The 16755-nt window shown below is 35.2% G+C and overlaps 5 protein-coding genes across 7 annotated transcripts; 1 reads left to right on the forward strand and 4 right to left on the reverse strand.

Moving 5' to 3' along the window:
- Positions 1 to 30: 30 nt before the first annotated feature.
- LOC108739095 (ERI1 exoribonuclease 2) lies at positions 31 to 1291 on the forward strand. The gene is made up of 4 exons (XM_025973213.1): positions 31 to 210; positions 270 to 538; positions 625 to 881; positions 1007 to 1291. The coding sequence occupies exons 1-4, from the start codon at positions 167 to 169 to the stop codon at positions 1211 to 1213; spliced, it is 777 nt and encodes a 258-aa protein (XP_025828998.1). The 5' UTR covers positions 31 to 166; the 3' UTR covers positions 1214 to 1291.
- Positions 1211 to 3159, reverse strand: LOC108739132 (pre-mRNA-splicing factor Slu7). The gene is made up of 3 exons (XM_018472872.2): positions 2722 to 3159; positions 2154 to 2662; positions 1211 to 2099 (listed from the first exon to the last, which is right to left on the reverse strand). Exons 1-3 carry the CDS (start codon positions 3037 to 3039, stop codon positions 1277 to 1279), a joined length of 1650 nt encoding a protein of 549 aa, XP_018328374.1. The 5' UTR covers positions 3040 to 3159; the 3' UTR covers positions 1211 to 1276.
- Positions 3160 to 3236: 77 nt separating this feature from the next.
- Positions 3237 to 5925, reverse strand: LOC108739134 (cytosol aminopeptidase-like). The gene is made up of 5 exons (XM_018472874.1): positions 5682 to 5925; positions 5515 to 5627; positions 4946 to 5414; positions 4332 to 4889; positions 3237 to 4163 (listed from the first exon to the last, which is right to left on the reverse strand). The coding sequence occupies exons 1-5, from the start codon at positions 5817 to 5819 to the stop codon at positions 3834 to 3836; spliced, it is 1608 nt and encodes a 535-aa protein (XP_018328376.1). The 5' UTR covers positions 5820 to 5925; the 3' UTR covers positions 3237 to 3833.
- A 252-nt stretch (positions 5926 to 6177) lies between these two features.
- Positions 6178 to 8692, reverse strand: LOC108739133 (cytosol aminopeptidase-like). Its single transcript, XM_018472873.1, has 5 exons — positions 8452 to 8692; positions 8281 to 8393; positions 7746 to 8223; positions 7073 to 7630; positions 6178 to 7010 (listed from the first exon to the last, which is right to left on the reverse strand). The coding sequence occupies exons 1-5, from the start codon at positions 8575 to 8577 to the stop codon at positions 6675 to 6677; spliced, it is 1611 nt and encodes a 536-aa protein (XP_018328375.1). The 5' UTR covers positions 8578 to 8692; the 3' UTR covers positions 6178 to 6674.
- A 1845-nt stretch (positions 8693 to 10537) lies between these two features.
- Positions 10538 to 15612, reverse strand: LOC108739100 (ionotropic receptor 93a). Of its 3 annotated transcripts, XM_025973219.1 has the most exons (14): positions 15495 to 15612; positions 15288 to 15437; positions 15141 to 15236; positions 14926 to 15075; positions 14485 to 14867; positions 14211 to 14378; positions 13901 to 14122; positions 13431 to 13847; positions 13169 to 13331; positions 11469 to 11689; positions 11234 to 11411; positions 11039 to 11117; positions 10789 to 10946; positions 10538 to 10659 (listed from the first exon to the last, which is right to left on the reverse strand). In XM_025973219.1, the coding sequence occupies exons 1-14, from the start codon at positions 15586 to 15588 to the stop codon at positions 10559 to 10561; spliced, it is 2580 nt and encodes an 859-aa protein (XP_025829004.1). In that variant the 5' UTR covers positions 15589 to 15612; the 3' UTR covers positions 10538 to 10558. The 3 variants fall into 3 exon arrangements, with proteins under 3 accessions (XP_025829004.1, XP_018328320.1, XP_025829003.1); XM_018472818.1 differs by having other exon boundaries at positions 15141 to 15612; XM_025973218.1 differs by lacking the exon at positions 10538 to 10659 and having other exon boundaries at positions 10679 to 10946; positions 15141 to 15612.
- Between the last annotated feature and the right edge of the window lie 1143 nt (positions 15613 to 16755).

Consider the following 16755-nt stretch of genomic DNA (forward strand, 5'->3'; position numbering starts at 1 on the left):
TGAAGAATTTTAATTAATTACTTTATTTAGTACTGTAAATATAATTATTACCCTGAAATTACTTATATGTACTCTGTTGACTGCTGAGTCATTTTTGTATTTGAAAAGGTCATTATAAATCAAGAGTAATATATAAGTTAAAATCCTTTAAAAAAAATATATAATTATGTCGAATTGTACATTAGAATTGTCGACTTTACAACTGGCAAAGTATTATAGCACTTATTTTATTAATTAATTGTATTACATGTATTCTATTTCTTTTATAGAGTTTTAAATTTGGTTGAAACTATCAAGTTGGATGACCCAACTAACACTTTTGAAAAAATTAGAAATCAGTTGTTTAATTACTTATTCGTTTTGGATTTTGAATCAACTTGTTGGGAACCGAATGATAAGAACAGAGCTGCTCCAGAAATTATTGAATTCTCTGTTGTATTATATTCCATTTCAAAAAATGAAATTATATCTGAATTTCAACAGTATGTAATGCCAATTGAGAGACCCCATTTAAGTATATTCTGTCAAGAATTTACAGGTATGCAATATTAAATTAAGAATAAAAGGAAATTGAAAAGATTAGTCCGTAAAATTGTCAAGTAAAAACCAATTATAATTTCTAAGGTATAACTCAGGAGAAAGTGGATAATGGTGTACCACTTGGGACATGTTTAATGGTACTTGGAAAATGGATTAATGATATGAAAAGTCTTCATGGTATTGTTTTCACAGAAGAAAAAGACTCAAAAAGAAAAAATGCAACGTTTGTTACTTGGTCTGATTGGGATTTAAATGTTTGTCTACAAAAAGAGTGTCAAAGGAAAAGAATATTTAAACCTGAAATCTTTAATAGATGGATCGACTTAAGGGCTTTATATAAGGTTTGTATGAAATTGAAAAAGAAAAGATTCCAGGATTTTAGTAGAAAAAGACCATTGCTCATGTCAGGGTTTTGACTTAAATGAAAAAAAACGTTCTTTTTATCTTTTATCATCTTGTTTTGTAGGAACATTACCAAAGGAAACCAAAGGGTCTCAAAGGGGCATTATCTGAGTTGGGGTTGTGTTTTGAAGGACGGGAACACTGTGGTCTACACGATGCAAGGAACACCGCCAACTTAGCTGCTAAAATGATAAAAGAGGGAGTTTTACTTAAAATAACGAAAGATTTATCAGATAAGAAGACACCTCAAACTGGAATAAAAAAAGAATAATTATGAATGACTTTTTATTTTTAAGATTAATTATACCAAAATAAAATAATATTTGCGTTTAACTTACAAAAATTGATTCATTGGATCTTCTTCACGCCTCCTCTTCATATAATAAGCTTCCATTTCTTCTTCGGATGGTTTTTTAACTTCATACATGCTATTATAAGGTCTCTTTCTTTCGTCTATTTCCAGGTACTTTTTGGCTTCCTCTTGGTGCTTTTCTTCAGCATCCAGGGCTTCTTTTAATTTGTCCCCTTTCTTCTCCACCTTTGACTTCTTTTTCTTTTTGTCCTTTTTCTTTTTCTTTGACTTCTTTTTAATTTCCTCATCAGAACTAGAACTATCATCAGGGGAAGATGATTCTTTTCCACTGTTTGACTCATTCTTAAAATGGTTTGTATGTGGAACTGATGTTTCATTTTGTAACTTTCCAGCTTCTCCAAGACAATAAGAATTTTTAATGAATGAATGACAGCATTTGTAACCCCATTTGCCATCTTTCCAGAATGATCCCCATACACTGGTATGATTATTTATATAAACATCCTCTTCATATTTTGATCTCACAACTGGTTTCTCTGCTCCCTTAACAATTTTTCCAGACCTTGAGTATTCCACATAATCTTCTGTTTGTGCCAGCAATAGAGTTTTTGGAGGTGCCTTTAGGTGTTCCTCACCCCCATACCTTTCAAGTACACTCTCCTGTACTTTTGACTTGAATTCCTGTTTCTTTTCTTCATACTCTTTTTGAAGTAGTTCCAATTTAGTTGGTTCTGCAAGAAGATGTATGTCCACTCCTTTTTCATGAGCTTCCCAAGCAAATATCTGAGCTTTGGCATGCTTAGTTGTGTCTCCAGTAAATCTTACAAAGTTTTCTCCTTGATATCTGTAGAAATTAAGTAATTTAATAACTTTACATTACTAATGATTATGATTTTACCCATCATCCTTGTTTGGCTTAGGATTTTCCCTCATAGACCTTGTTTTGGGATCATAATAGGCTGAATTAGGATCCAAGTTACGTAAATATTTAGCTGTGTCCTCTCTTATCCTTAAATTCCTGACTGTAATTCTCTGTTTGCTGTCAACTTTTGTTCCTGGCATATCAACCTCATCAACATATTTATCCTCATCTTCTTCTTCATCAACTTCCTCTTTATCATCATCAGTTGCAAGTTTATCAGCACGTAGTTGCCTTTTGGCTTCTTCAACCTTCTGGAATTCTTCAATGATAGCCCTATGCTCTGATGGATCATAACCACTCCATCTGTCCCTTTTTCCATCATAACTCAATGATAAGTTTTTTTGTATATATTCATCAGGAGCTATGTTAACGCCAGAATATTTAGCGCCTACCTTACGAGGTCTGTCCATGCAATCTTTCTTTTTATGAGTCATTGCACCACAATTTTCACAAGCTCCCTTGCGGTACTTAATTACTACATTACTCTGCAAGATAAGAAATTAGATCTCAAATAAATCAGTACATTAAAAAGAAGAGCACTTACTGCATCAACTCCACGCTTATACCATTCGTCTAAATCCGAAAATGACTTTTGTTTGTCCTCTTGGGGACGCTGATGTTTTAGAGTGGGCCCTTGGGCCCCATAATACCAAGGAGCAGTTGCAATATACTGAGGTATGTGGGGGTTTATATCTTTTCCTTCCTCATCTACAGCAGCTGGCGCAGTACCAGCTTTTCGGGCTTCTTCTAACTCCTTCGCCTTCCTCCAATCTTCTCTAGATTTCTTTTTCGGTTCATCATCTCCCTCTGTTTTGGATTTCAATATTTGTGATACAGGAAGTCCATGGGAAGTAGCAGCCATAATTCACACACTTTTTTTCGGAATAAATCGCGTCTGTATTTAATTTTATTAAATAAATTCAATCAAACGCAGCAGAAACTAGTAATCTAACCTCAAAAGTTTGACAACTGCGACCTTGTACGTTTGGTTGCCATTTTGGTTTCGCAAACGCCGCGAATTTCAAAACGACGCACAATTTGACGAAATATAATGCAAGCATTGATGGATAATTTTATTAGAAACCTCGAATATTATTGCAAAACCAGTACATAAAGTGTAAAACTAATTATGTTATGTATATAGAAAAAATACTTATACGAGTCGTAAATGCAAATACAAAAAGTAAATACGTACTTCCAAAATTGCAATTTAACTAAAAAAAAAGGAAAGTATTCAAACAAAATTTGGCAGATTCGCGACAATGAAATGTATCGTATATAGAGATATTGAGGTAGCTATTTTACTTGTTGAAATAAGAATAATCACTAACTCCCACACCCCTCAGGGGAGTGGGTTGACAGGTGACCAGCCTGTCCAAAATAAAGTCGAAGGAATCCCCTTGAATTCATGACAGCACTTGAACTTGCATCTCTGATATATACAATACGTTCAAAATTTTAAATTAAGTCAGTACGCGTTGCCCCAACTTCGAAAATAGTTCGGAGCAAACTGCGCTGAATGATGATGATATCGAAGGAAATAAATGGCGAGAGCGTAACTTCCGAATGGATTGTTTTAACTTACGACATTAACACATGTACGCTAAACTAAAGAGAGAAAAGACGATAGACAATAAACATTTTTACGAACACTTGTCAGCACTTTGGTTTTTGTTCACTTGGATTAGCCAGTTGATAAAGAAGTTGGATTATAGTGCGCGTCGGTCTGCCCGTCATTCTACGTTTCGTCAAATACGATATGTTTTTGTTCTTCATTACCATTCCACTATTGGTGATGTCAACGTGCATCCAGTCAACGCACTGAAGGAACTCCCGAAGGAACGCGGTCGCATTACAGGCGTTCACCGCACCTTCGCCCCTGTTATCCACGTCGTGTGAAGGAAATTTTCTTAACTTTTTGCCAAAATATTCCCAAATGGGAAAACGCCACACCCTGTCTCCAGTTATCACAGACGCTTTTCTTACCTAAAGTTAACGTTAGCTTTTTAATGCTAATTCCTGAATGAAATAAATAGTTCAAGCTTATGAGACAACAATTATAATATCCCTATAACCTTAATAGTTCAGCAAACTTTCGAAATTGTTATCTATTTAAATACTTAAAAATTCAATTCAAAATATTGTAGCTTATACCTGTGCCCACAAGTTTTCCGAGTTAGTAAAGACAGAACTTGCCGACGATCCTATAGCACCTTCAGTTCCGGGCATCAGGGTGGCAAAATCGATTACCATTCGGGGCTTGAACGTACCCTGACCGTAAACAAACGTATCGGCCAAAAGCATTCGACCTTCGTGATCGGCATCTTCGATCATGATCGTCTTCCCATTCAAACCACACACCACGTCACCAGGTTTCATTGCCATACCGCTGGGCATGTTCTCGCACAAGGGGATCAGACCGGTGATATTAAGGGGAATACTGAGGGCCGCAACGGCCTTCATTACGGCCACTATAATTGCGGCCCCTGCCATATCGCCCCTGTTATCGGACATGATTCGAGTTCTTTTCAGACTCAAGCCCCCGCTGTCGAACGTGATGCCCTTTGCTGCGAGCATGATTGGTTTCACGTCTGCCGGCTCCCCACAATAGTGCAGTTCCAGAAAGATCGGCGGTTCGCAAGAACCCCGAGCAACTGTCAAAAAAGCGTTCATCTTCTTCGATTCGATCCAATCTTTATCGTGAACTTCCACCTACATAATATAGTGTAATAAATTGATGTGGAGAGTTTGAAAAGTTTTTACGATACCTTTATTCCGCAAGGGCAAAGTTCATTGACAGTTTCTTGGGCAAAATGCAGCGGGGTCATTTGGTTGCCTGGGGTGTCGGAAAGTCTTCTCGCTAAATTTTGGCATTCTGCCTTGAAGAGACCGCGCTGGAAACTCTCGGTGTCTGGGTCATCGTGCAATTCAATCGATGGTATCATGCTTTTGTGCAGTTTGTTGTCCTGGTAGCGCCACAGGGCTAACGCTGCTCCTTCGGCAGCTTGTTCGGGATGCCCAAGACCCTCGATAAGAACTCGATGAAGTCTGCTCATTTTCAATCTTTGAATACCGGCACCTGCAGCTCTCCGAGAGGCCTCTGTTCCTTCGTCGATGCATTCCAGTTCGTTGTAGCACAAATTTGGATGACCTAAACCCACTGCCGCAACCGCGCAAAATTCGGTATCGAGGTTGGTGAAAAGAAGGGCTTCTCCTACCTTCAATGTTGTTCCGGATCTCGAAATAAAATCTTTTTTAGCACGCATTGTTTACTCATACTCATGCCGATTTAAAACGATTTCAACTGTAGAACTACCCAAGATTAATTGTTACTTACGATTTGATAAGTTCAAAAAATTTCCCGTCAGTGCAGTCGTTGTACTTTTTCGCAGCACTTGACAGAATTGGTTCACCATTATCACCTTCGTATACACCCAATATTATACCTTTCTAAAAGCAAATAAAATTTACTAAATGTGCCTGCCTACACAAGTTTTTTTTTACCCTTTCAGGTTCGCACCCCCCATCACCACCGGAACAAAAATTCCGTACAATTTTCAAGCGATTTTTATATTTCCATAGTTGAACATTAAATTTGAAAGTTTGAAAAGGACTTTTGAACAATCGGAAAACATTATTCATCTTTCATACACATCACAAAAAGAATTTTGAATATTTCGGCGCGACACAGATTTTGACGAAGAAATGATTACTGTTTATAGTTACGATTTTATATTTGAAAAAAAGTGCCTAGCAACACCCTTTAAGTCATGGCAAAAGTGATAATTTTGTACCAATGGATAATTTTAGACGACCATCAAATCTTGTCTACTCGAAACCTAACCATTAATAATATCTACCAATTGCAAGTTGGTACATTTATAGAATTATTCTTATGAGGGACATTATAAAAGGGACATTTTCTAACAAAAAAGGTACTGTCTCAAAAAAACGTGTTTGAAGTAAATACTGATTGATACATTTGTCATAAATTTATTAAAAATCTTAAATAGTCCATATAATAAATAGTACTATCAATATATTATAAAGGTATAAATGTAAATAATACTTAGACACTTGATAAAATTTGCTTAGGTAATGAATTAACGTATGAGGTTTTTGAAAAATACAAAAGTTTTGCGCGATGAAATGCGTTGTAGTATCAAGAGATAAACTGATGCAACCATTTTACTTATTGAAATAAGAATAATCACTAAGTCTCACGCCCTTTGGATAAGGGAATGAGTTGACAGGTGACCAGCCTGTCCAAAATAGAGTCGAAGGAATCCCCTTGAATTCATGAAGGTAGTTTGAACTTGCATCTCTGATATAAATACATTCGAATTTTAAAAAAGTCGGCACAGTGCACAAAAAACAAAACCGAAAATGAACCAGAATCGCGCTCTCACCCCAAATAAATTTACAACACACCCTTCAAGAGTCATGAACTAGTAGACACATAACGATCACAATTCTTCTTGTAGGCAGGTACGTCTTTTAACAAGAGACTTCGCGATTTGCTATCGCAGGACAGGCGAGCTGATAGAGGAGTTGGATCAATGTACGTGTCGGTCTGCCGGTCATCCTACCCTTTGTTAAATAGGGTACAACTTTATTAAGAGAAACCAGCCCCGTTCCGGTCGTATCAAAATGTATCCAATCCACGCATTGGATGAACTCCTGAAGGAACGCCGCACCCAAACATGCCGAACCCCGGCCGTAGCCTTTGTTGTTAACGTCGTGTGACCTGTAGTTAGTGACCTTGTCCGTGAACGCTTTCCACAGCGGCAGACGCCAAACTCTATCTCCAGATATCACCGACGCTTTTCTTACCTGAATCAAAAATTCGCTCAGAGGTGAACATAATTAGAAGCAAATGTTTATTTTTTGTTTACCTGGCTCCACAAAGTTTCTGAATTGACGAAAACTCCAGTAGCTCCAGATCCGAGCCCCTTCTTGACCCCAAAGGTAAGAGTGGCCACGTCGATTATAAGACGCGGCTTGTAAAAATTTTGTCCCCAAACGAATGCGTCAACCAGCAGAAGTCTACCTTCGTTATCACAATCTTCTATCTCGATGGATTTGCTGTTTAATGCGCACACTATATCTCCAGACTTCATGGCCATCCCGCTGGGCATGTTTTCACACAGGGGAATGAGACCGGTAATGTTTAGGGGTAAACTTAGGGCTGCTGCAGCTTTCATAGCGCCAACTACAGCGGCTGCTCCTGACACGTCACCTTTGTATTTAGACATTTTATGTTTCGGCTTCAGACATAATCCACCGCTGTCGTACGTTACTCCCTTCGCCACAATCATGATCGGTTTCACCCCTCTCGGTTCTCCACAGTAATTCATTTCTAGGAATATGGGGGGTTCACACGAACCCCTGGCAACCGTCAGAAATGCGTTCATCTTTCGCGCTTCTATCCAATCTTTATCGTGAACTTCAACCTATCAACACAATTTTGATTTTGAAACTAATATCCATCATAGATCTCCGAATGGAAGACTATGGTGTGCAGTTTATGCGAAAGGAACTCGTTCCGGTGGATGAAAAATGTTTTACCTTTATTCCGCAAGGGCAAAGTTCGTTGACTGCTTCCTGGGCAAAATGTAAGGGTGTCATTTGGTTTGCGGGCGTGTCCGACAATCTCCTCGCCAAATTCTGACATTCGGCTTTAAACAATCCTCTTTGAAAGCTCTGAGTGTCGGGATCTTCGTACAGTTCTAACGACGGAATGGTCCACCAATCTTTGCGTTGCTTGTTCTCTTGATACCGCCATAGTGCCAGAGCACTTCCTTCGGCCGCCTGTTCAGGATGTCCAAGTCCTTCCACCAGGACCCTGGTGCAATTCCTTTTAATAAGCGATTGAGATCCTACCGCTGCCGCCTGTCTAACGGCTTCGGTGCCTTCGTCAATAACTTCGAGCTCGTTGTAGCAAAGGTTTTGACTCCCCAGTCCTACCAATGCCACCGCATAGAACTCTTGGCCTAAATTGTTAAACACACAGCCGTCCCCTACTTGAAGTGGTCTTGCACAACACCTACCCGATATAAAATGTAATGATAGTAAAAATGCTAGTTGTTATCTACTGTTTCACCTTTTATAAACTTCAAGCAATTTGCCATTGACGCAATCGTTAAATTTTTTAGCGGTGGGCGTCAAACAGGGTTCTCCTCCATCGCCTATGTACACTCCCAATACAAGCCCTTTCTGTAAGAGGGTTGAATTAATTAAAGGAATGCCGTTTTTGAGAGAATAAAATTCTCACCCTTTCGTCTGAACACAAATCCGCGCCAGCACAAAGATTCCGACAATTTTTCAATCCAACAATTTTCCGTAGTAATAGTGCAAGCTTTGAATTTTTAATGAGAATTTTTGAACAGTTCATTAACATTTTTCTTCTTTTTCGCTCACCACATGAATAATTTTGAGTTTTTAACGTGACGTGGATTTTGACTAACTATTGTATTATTACTGTTTATAGTTACCCTTCGAAATTTTGAAAAAATCACGGCTATTTTGATTAAATTATGCATCCTATTTATTTTAGTTATTTTTGATGGCCTAAGAAAGTTGTTTTCATTTTCCTTTTCGCTAAACAATATTATTACAAACGTGTGACTGTGTATCTAACTCCTGAAGTGTGAAACTCTTTTTCTTATGGTAAAATACACGTTAGAAACATTTGTAAAACCGGATTGTATGAATATTAATTGAAATTATTATTTAAATGAGTTTTTAGCTGATGAAATCTTTCATTTTCTTTCATCATCCGGATTTACAAAAAAACAACTATTTATTTGTGCAGTAATGCATATTTAACACAAATGATTCTAGATAAAGTTATTTCTGTATTGTAAGTTAACAAATAAAAAAGTAAAATAGTCTATTGAATCGGGGGATTTCGCAGATTACCTACTTTTGTATTATCTTTGTATAATTAGAAAGTTTTCAATCTTCTTCATGTCAGTTACCTCATTATTCTTAAATGAAAATATTTAAAATTTTGTTACGAGAAAAGCAGGTGCAGTTTTAACTTTGCACACTGTATTTTTTTGACGAGTTTGGCATTAAAGTCTTTTAACTTTTGCTTAAGCTAAGGAATGCCACTAACTTGCATCTTCATTAATATTTATTACTGTTAATAAGTACTTGTTTCCTGGTCTGGTGTCAATGCAAATTTTTTTATTATGTATAAAGACCACACGGTTAATGTTAATAAATACAGATGATTTCTTGTTTTTCCATTTTTCCTACCATCCAACATTGTAAAGTCTGACGTCATTTAAATAAACTTATATATAATAATAACGAGCTGGTCTTGTCCGACCAGTTGCGATTCTTTTGCGTTACGAGTCAAGTGAGAAAGGCGGTAAGAAGAAGTTCGAATTTTCACAAAAAATATTACACATATGTGTCAATGAACACGAGAGCTGCAGCATACAGGAGATCATTGGAATTCACTACCGTACCCAGGTATATTATTTTTTAACATCATCAATTAAAGATAAAATCCGTCAAGTCAAAGTAGTCCAAGTAATCGTCAGGCAAAGAATTTTGCTAACGGCATTTTCAATGGAATTTCTTCAAGGATAACGTATCTAATACGTATTATATTATTTCGCATATTTTTAATATCATAAATATGGATTCAACTTTGCGCTAAACTTTACCCAATTTACGCAAAAATAAATTAAACAAATTTGAACCCCAGAAAGACAGACAGCTGTTTATGATAAGTCTATTCCATTTTAATTTAAATAATTTTAATCAGGTGGGATAATCTCTACGTAAGAAAAGGAAGCAGAAGAGGGAATTCGGGAAACCGTTTGGAACTAAAAGTTCTCACCCAGATACATCACGTCCCTTAAAAAGTTTATACTCCAGAACAAAATGGCTCAAGGAACTGCTAAAGGTCAAATTGAAACCAAGGAACAGGCCGCTCCTTGGAAAACAACCAATAAGTAAGTGAATTTTAACAAAGGACAATAATCTACAGGGCGTTTCTACAATTGCATTATTTTCGTAAATATTATTGAATTTAATTTTCAGGGGTAGCGATAATCAAATAAAATATGATAAGGAGAATGCATCGAAGAAGGGAAATGACCATGGTGCATGGGGTCCTACATTTAAGGATAAAAATCATTTCGCTTCGTTACATCATTGCTGATTTTATTTGCTTTATATAAAGAGATATGTATCTATATTTAATAATATTGTTTACAATTAATTAATTATAATAATGTACTCATCTATATGTATATTGTGAACGGAAAAGGAGAAGAAAAGAAAACATGATATTAGTAGATTATTTATTTATTTTTATTTGGATACTACAAATACATTGCAATTCAAGTAGTACCTAATGTTTTCTATGAGAGATATTGGGGGGTTGTAGTTGATAATTGGGTAGTGCGTTTTCTTCTATGCCACAGTTTTTCCCCGAAGAGCCAGAAGCAAGCAAGGGTGAAACCTTTCATAATTTAAAACACAAACTACATTTGAAGATACAAAATTCGAGTAATCATTATAAAAAAGATATTAGAGAATATCATTTAAAAATTGGATTTAATTTCCGTAAACTGAAACACAATTTTCTTACCTAGTAAAAGAACAAAGAAACTTCCTTGCATATCATCCAAACTGACCGTATGGTTTGTAACTTCCGTGAACCGCCTTGTCTTAAAACATCGATTTTTTTTGGGAAGATAACTTTTAAACCACTTTTCAATCAGACCCATTTGATGTAATCGTTTTATTCTAAAGAAGAAATGAGTTATTTTAAATTCGAAAGTGGATTAGACGTTTATCATAATGTATTTTTAACTGTTTTGATTAACGATTTACTTAACTGAAAATTGAGCATACTCAAATATGGAGTTCCAGGCGGAACTGCTATCCCAATTTGTTCCTCAAAATATACCTCAGTCCCTGAAATTGTTTCTATAAGAACAGATAGCAATATTTGTGCAAAGAATTGAGTATAATTTTGTTGGCTCGTATTTAGCTAATTAAAAAAAATTATCGTCTATTAAAGGGAAAAGTACCAAGTGTTAAATCACACCGTCCAGTTATTTCGAAATAATTTTGCATATGGAAATGTAAGCGTGTTTGCCAATCAAAATGAACATGCTTTCCCTTGGCGACGTCAACTACCATGTTATGGTCATATCTCGAGTATTTCATCCCTCTGCTCAGTATTTTGTAATTGTTTTCGTACGACGCCTGAAAGTAAAGAAATGACACTCATCCGGGTGGTTGTGAACTTTATTTCTAAAATACTTTCAATTGTTCATCCATGTAACTGTCTCTTACAACGCTCCACGTGATTGTATCTTTTCGGGCTATTACATCGTCAATGCTGTTCATAGGGATGTCCATTTTGGGGAAAGTGAGAAAAGCTACAAGACTTCCGCAATACGTTGTGGCCACAATGAGCACCACAATCCACCAAGTGCCTACCACAATTCTAGCACTATCGGCAAATGGAAGATGCATGCCGCCTAGATAAATTTTACCGAAAGAATAATGCATAATCTATAATAATTCATCAAAAGGGCTTTAAACACCTAATCCTCATGCCTTAGTTGAAGAGGTTTGGTCCTTATCGAAGCCAAATTATATTTTGATACAAAAGAATTTCGAATTACCCATTACATCAAAAAATAATTAAATGGCTTCAACTACATTAGGAAGGCTTAAAGTTATTAAAATTCTTTTGATGAAGATATCAAAATCAAATATAACAATTAATGAAGACAGTTAAGTAAACATCTTCGTTCATTTCAATTGTTTAATTGTTTTATCGCGTTTCTACTACTTAGCTTTTTAATTACCCATTGTTATTATCGACTTTAGTAGTAATTTAAGTTTTTATTGAAACGGCTTGAAGTCCTCTTTTGGAGAACATGTTACAAATCATTATTGTACGAATTGGAAGTGGATTTTAAAGCACAAAACTCTAAAACCCTGCCCAGGATCTTACTACAATAAGTCCAATTAAAAGTCGAGTATAGAGTTTTAATGAAGTTTAAGATTATTTCTTTTTATATAATCCATACAAATTGTAAACAATTTTGCCACCAAATATGTTTTCACTATGTTCATTGGAATTACGTTATTTTCANCAATTACATCAAAAAATAATTAAATTCACTCCAAACTTCAATTACTTCAACTACATTAGAAAGGCTTAAAGTTATTAAAACTTTTTTGATAGAGATATCAAAATCAAATATAACAATTAATGAAGACAGTTAAGTAAATATCTTCGTTCATTTTAATTGTTTTATTGCGTTTCTACTACTTAACTTTTTAATTAAGTTTTTATTGAAACGGCTTGAAATACTTTTTTGGAGAACATGTTACAAATCACTATAGCACGAATTGGTAGTGGATTTTAAAGCACAAAGCTCTAAATCTCTGCCCAGGATCTTACTATAAAAGTACAAATCAAAGTAGAGTAAAGAGTTTTAATGAAGTTTAAGATTATTTCTTTTTATATAATCCATACAAATTGTAAACAATTTTGCCACCAAATATGTTTTCACTATGTTCATTGGAATTACGTTATTTTCAGTTATAGAAATATAAAATTTATTAATCACAATAATGGTTAAAAAATTGGAAATTTTGTTGTCGAATGTGATTTTCCTATTCCACGTTGTTCATAAATATGGATAAAAATGGAAAATGTATTAACGTAATAGTAAAACAAAAACAATATAGAAACGTGTGCCTCTACACGTAAAAAACAACCGTGTAACCTCATTGAATTATAATAAAATGAGACAGTATCTTGTATCTGATTAATTTACATAACTAGCTACGCTAATCTTTCTATTAATTCATCAGAATTGTTGTGAGCAATCTTCGACTAATCCTTGTACAAAAAGTATTGTATTATTGTAAATATTTTTTTATGAAATAGGTAACTTTTCAGAATAATAATATACATTTATTTAAATGAAACTTTGTGTTACCTTGTTGCAACAGTGCACCGTACATATACCAGACGCAGTTTTGTATGGAGTACAACCCTCCTCTCATTTCTATTCCCTTATACTCATACACAGGACTTAGTCTATTTACAGCAAACAACACTGGACCCATACTTATAATGGCCAACCCCAAACACAACCAGGTCTTTAAAATATTTAACGAAAAAAAAATTATTTAAAAATAATAATTTCCCAAAAAGTCAATGCGCCAAATCAAGACTATAAGGGGGGTAACAATACTCACATTTTCCGTAAATGGTGACATAAAGAGCAACGCTCTGCTTAGTTCCTTTGGTCTTGCTACCAGAAACGTGTAGCTTTGGATGTTTATGGGAATTGTAAAGTTAACAACTCTTTTATGTTCTTGTTTAATGGTGAATCCGCATGCGGCCATGATAACAGACTTGCTTTTGATCAGTTTCACTATTGGTCGTGGCAAGACGTTGGTCAAAACATTGGATAATTCCCTCCTGTGGTTGTGACCATCGCTGGAATTTCTGGAGATGGCCGAAAGATTCTTTAATACTAACTCTGAAGGCACTTGAACGGTGAAGGTGAAATTTAAATTGTTCGCTATTTCCTCTAAAATGTCGAAAACTAAACCTTCGTAAGCTAAAACCGCTCCTGTATCATTCAGCGTAAGGATTTGCCAAGGTGGATTCTAAAAAGAAATGGTTCATCAATATAAAATATTATTACAAGTCTGTAACTTACATGAAATGAAACTACCGGTAAATTTTTTCGCCGAAAACCATGTTCAACGTGCGGAAAAAGAACATCAGTCAAAATGGCACCTTTGCTGGGTGACCATACACCTACATCGATTAATTTGTAATCTAAGGCGTAGGACCCGGTGTATTCAACCCCCCAAGTCTCTCCAGCTTCTATTTTCCACGCTGTACAATTCCCACATTCACCATAGTGACGCAAATGACTCTAGAAAAGATTGCAATGAAACTTCGTCAAAAGTCGAAGCGAATTTTCGAAGAATGTTTAAATATTTTTAAGTACGTTCTGGTACTACCTCCAAACCACGCAATAGGAAGTCACTTCTATCTGCTTTGGTTTGTCTTATAGCTTCCCATTCTTCGTCAGATACTTGACTGAACAATTCTGCTTCGTCCATTACAGCCAGATCTAACGATTTTACAAACCCGTTAATCATTTCTTTGACATGGCACAATAGTCCTTCCTATTGAAGACAAAAGTGTAATATGTAAAATTACCTAAACTGTTACAATTACAATTGACTTGATTGCATCGAAACAATTATTAATTCATTAAGAAAAGATGCAGACCTTGCAAGATGATCCAGATTTTGTGGTATTATATATGAACGAAATATTATCACCTTCTGAAAATAAGGTCTTCACCGAGCTGATATTGCTTCTAAGTTGATCGGAGATTACATACAACCATTGATTTCTTGGGTGGGTAAGTTTCAATCTCCTCGCCATTTCCATCATTATTTCTACGTAATCTCGTTTAATAACAACCAAAAAATTCATGCCAGAACTTTTCACGGGAATCGTTGACAATACATTTTGTAAATAAGGTCTAATATTTAGCAGAGAAGTGTTCGAAAACAGGCTTACTAAGCTTACTGATGCCCCGTTATCTTGGAATTTTGATGTTGATTGTGGCGTTAGTGATTTTACAACCTTTTCTACTAAATCTCGCCCTTCAAAAACGTAACAGGAAATTTTGCAATCGATTTCTAATTACGGTAAAAAAAGTACCTAAACTTCTGTCGTATATCATTGTAATAGACTGCCATTTGTAAGATTTTACAACACGTAGATCTAAAATCATCTGAGGCACTTCCCGACCATTGTCTACCAGAGGAACAACGACAGCCCTATCTGAGGGCAATCGAGGGCAATCTGATTCTATAATAACAAGCGTTGTAGTGTAGAACAAGTTATTGCAAAATATTGTTGTTAGAAGTCTCTACCTGTAATTGCCATGTGAAGAGCATTTTCCCTGTAAGCAAGTTCGAAAATTTTCCAAGTATCGTCGCACGATGCAATACTTAAAACTGCGGTAATATCTAAAAGAAAAAGTACTTCTAACAAGGGCGTTTGTTGGGTAAAACCTTTACCTTTAATATTTATCGTCGTCCAAGAGTAGTACTGTACATTAACCCCACCATGCTTTAATATTTCTCTTTGTACTGTAGCTATATGTTCTACAATGGCATCTTTTACTTCATCATATTTCTCATCCATATATTCTCGATCAATTATGATCGCTGAAGATTTCACAAACTTGAGCAAACGGTAATATCGAAATAAGTACGGTTTCTTACCGAGGGTCGCATTAACATCTAAAAGGGATGGAAAATTGTCACCACTAACAGAAATCACTAATAACAGAAGAAAAACGAAGCCATATCCGGACATTTTCCGCTAATAACGGTAATAAGTTCATTTTTGTTACTTATAAAGCATCTCAAAAATTCTATTAAAGTTATGTAGATCATGATATTAATATAAAGAGGGTTGATATGAACACCTGGGGTATCGACTGAATTATAGTTTACACGAATCTAATGTAGGCTGTAGTTTGTGCAATGAAAGGTCGCATTTAATATTTAATTAAGGATTACGCGCACTGGCGATTGGTTCCGTTACAAGAAAAACTTCAAATGTTTCATGAATTCAGTGTCCTAATTCTTTATCCAAATGTCATCAAAATTAAAAAGTAATTTATGAGCTCTCTTTTAACGTATCTTATTAATGTTGCGAAGTTTAATAACTTTTGATTGCTTTAAAAAATAAATTAGGTTTTTTTAAATAAAATCTATACGAATTATAGGTAATCTTTTATTGCAAGAAAAAATTGTTTTAAATACTTTTTGATAATTACTTTATTATAATCCCTTAGAATACCCCTTGTCCTTTTTTTCTGATCAGCAAAACTATAGTAAATGTTAGAACATTTAAGGGTTGAGTTCTTTAAAGTAGGTGAAACTACTCAAATTATTACAGCACTAACTTCATTTAGTTGATAATAATTGTCTGGTTATTTTGAAAATGCCTCCAGATTTATCTACAAAAATATTTCCTGAATCATTACTAAGCTGTAATTATATTTCAGTTAAATAGGGATAAATGAATAAAAGAGGGAATATTCTAATAGTTTATTATGATAATCTATATACGTATGTAGGCACAGTATGCATTAATACTGTAGTATTAATAGATAATGTAATATTAAGCAAATCCTATTTTAGGTTCTTTCCCGAAAAGTTTAAATAGACGATAGTTACTCCCCCTAGCGCTATCACACAAAAAATCACATTTAACAGGTAGACTTATGTAGGTTCCTAAGGTGCTCAACAGGGAATTTTTCAAATTGTTTTGCATTCATACATTACCTTCAATATAAAGCTGTATAGGCTTCCACAGTGCTCGGGTACTTAACAAGAACTTTGCAACTTTACTAACTTAAAATATTAAAATTTATTAACGCTAATTAAGCAAACTATTCACTTGGTTTTAGAAAAGGTCTAGCAATTTAGTCTTAATTACATTGATTAACATCAAAGTACAATTAAAATATTAGTT

Source organism: Agrilus planipennis, unplaced genomic scaffold, assembly GCF_000699045.2.
Source record: "Agrilus planipennis isolate EAB-ADULT unplaced genomic scaffold, Apla_2.0 scaffold163, whole genome shotgun sequence".
In the NCBI taxonomy this organism is placed as follows: Eukaryota; Metazoa; Arthropoda; class Insecta; order Coleoptera; family Buprestidae; genus Agrilus; species Agrilus planipennis.

Bases quoted from the DNA above. Each gene is read 5' to 3' on its own strand.
- LOC108739134 (XM_018472874.1), bottom strand. From the start codon at position 5,819: ATGAATAATGTTTTCCGATTGTTCAAAAGTCCTTTTCAAACTTTCAAA. The intron at 5,628-5,681 runs GTAAAAAAAAAC...ATTTGCTTTTAG, and splicing joins GGGGGTGCGAACCTGAAAGG to AAAGGTATAATATTGGGTGT. The intron at 5,415-5,514 runs GTAAGTAACAAT...TTTTATTTCGAG, and splicing joins TTTTTTGAACTTATCAAATC to ATCCGGAACAACATTGAAGG.
- LOC108739132 (XM_018472872.2), bottom strand. From the start codon at position 3,039: ATGGCTGCTACTTCCCATGGACTTCCTGTATCACAAATATTGAAATCC. The intron at 2,663-2,721 runs GTAAGTGCTCTT...CTTATCTTGCAG, and splicing joins ATAAGCGTGGAGTTGATGCA to AGTAATGTAGTAATTAAGTA. The intron at 2,100-2,153 runs GTAAAATCATAA...TAATTTCTACAG, and splicing joins AAGCCAAACAAGGATGATGG to ATATCAAGGAGAAAACTTTG.
- LOC108739133 (XM_018472873.1), bottom strand. From the start codon at position 8,577: ATGTTAATGAACTGTTCAAAAATTCTCATTAAAAATTCAAAGCTTGCA. The intron at 8,394-8,451 runs GTGAGAATTTTA...ACCCTCTTACAG, and splicing joins ATTTGTGTTCAGACGAAAGG to AAAGGGCTTGTATTGGGAGT. The intron at 8,224-8,280 runs GTGAAACAGTAG...TATATCGGGTAG, and splicing joins TTGCTTGAAGTTTATAAAAG to GTGTTGTGCAAGACCACTTC.
- LOC108739095 (XM_025973213.1), top strand. From the start codon at position 167: ATGTCGAATTGTACATTAGAATTGTCGACTTTACAACTGGCAAA. The intron at 211-269 runs GTATTATAGCAC...TTTCTTTTATAG, and splicing joins TCGACTTTACAACTGGCAAA to AGTTTTAAATTTGGTTGAAA. The intron at 882-1,006 runs GTTTGTATGAAA...CTTGTTTTGTAG, and splicing joins ACTTAAGGGCTTTATATAAG to GAACATTACCAAAGGAAACC.
- LOC108739100 (XM_018472818.1), bottom strand. From the start codon at position 15,588: ATGTCCGGATATGGCTTCGTTTTTCTTCTGTTATTAGTGATTTCTGTT. The intron at 14,868-14,925 runs GTACTTTTTTTA...ACGTTTTTGAAG, and splicing joins GATATACGACAGAAGTTTAG to GGCGAGATTTAGTAGAAAAG. The intron at 11,690-13,168 runs GTAACACAAAGT...AAATTTATCTAG, and splicing joins CGGTGCACTGTTGCAACAAG to GCGGCATGCATCTTCCATTT.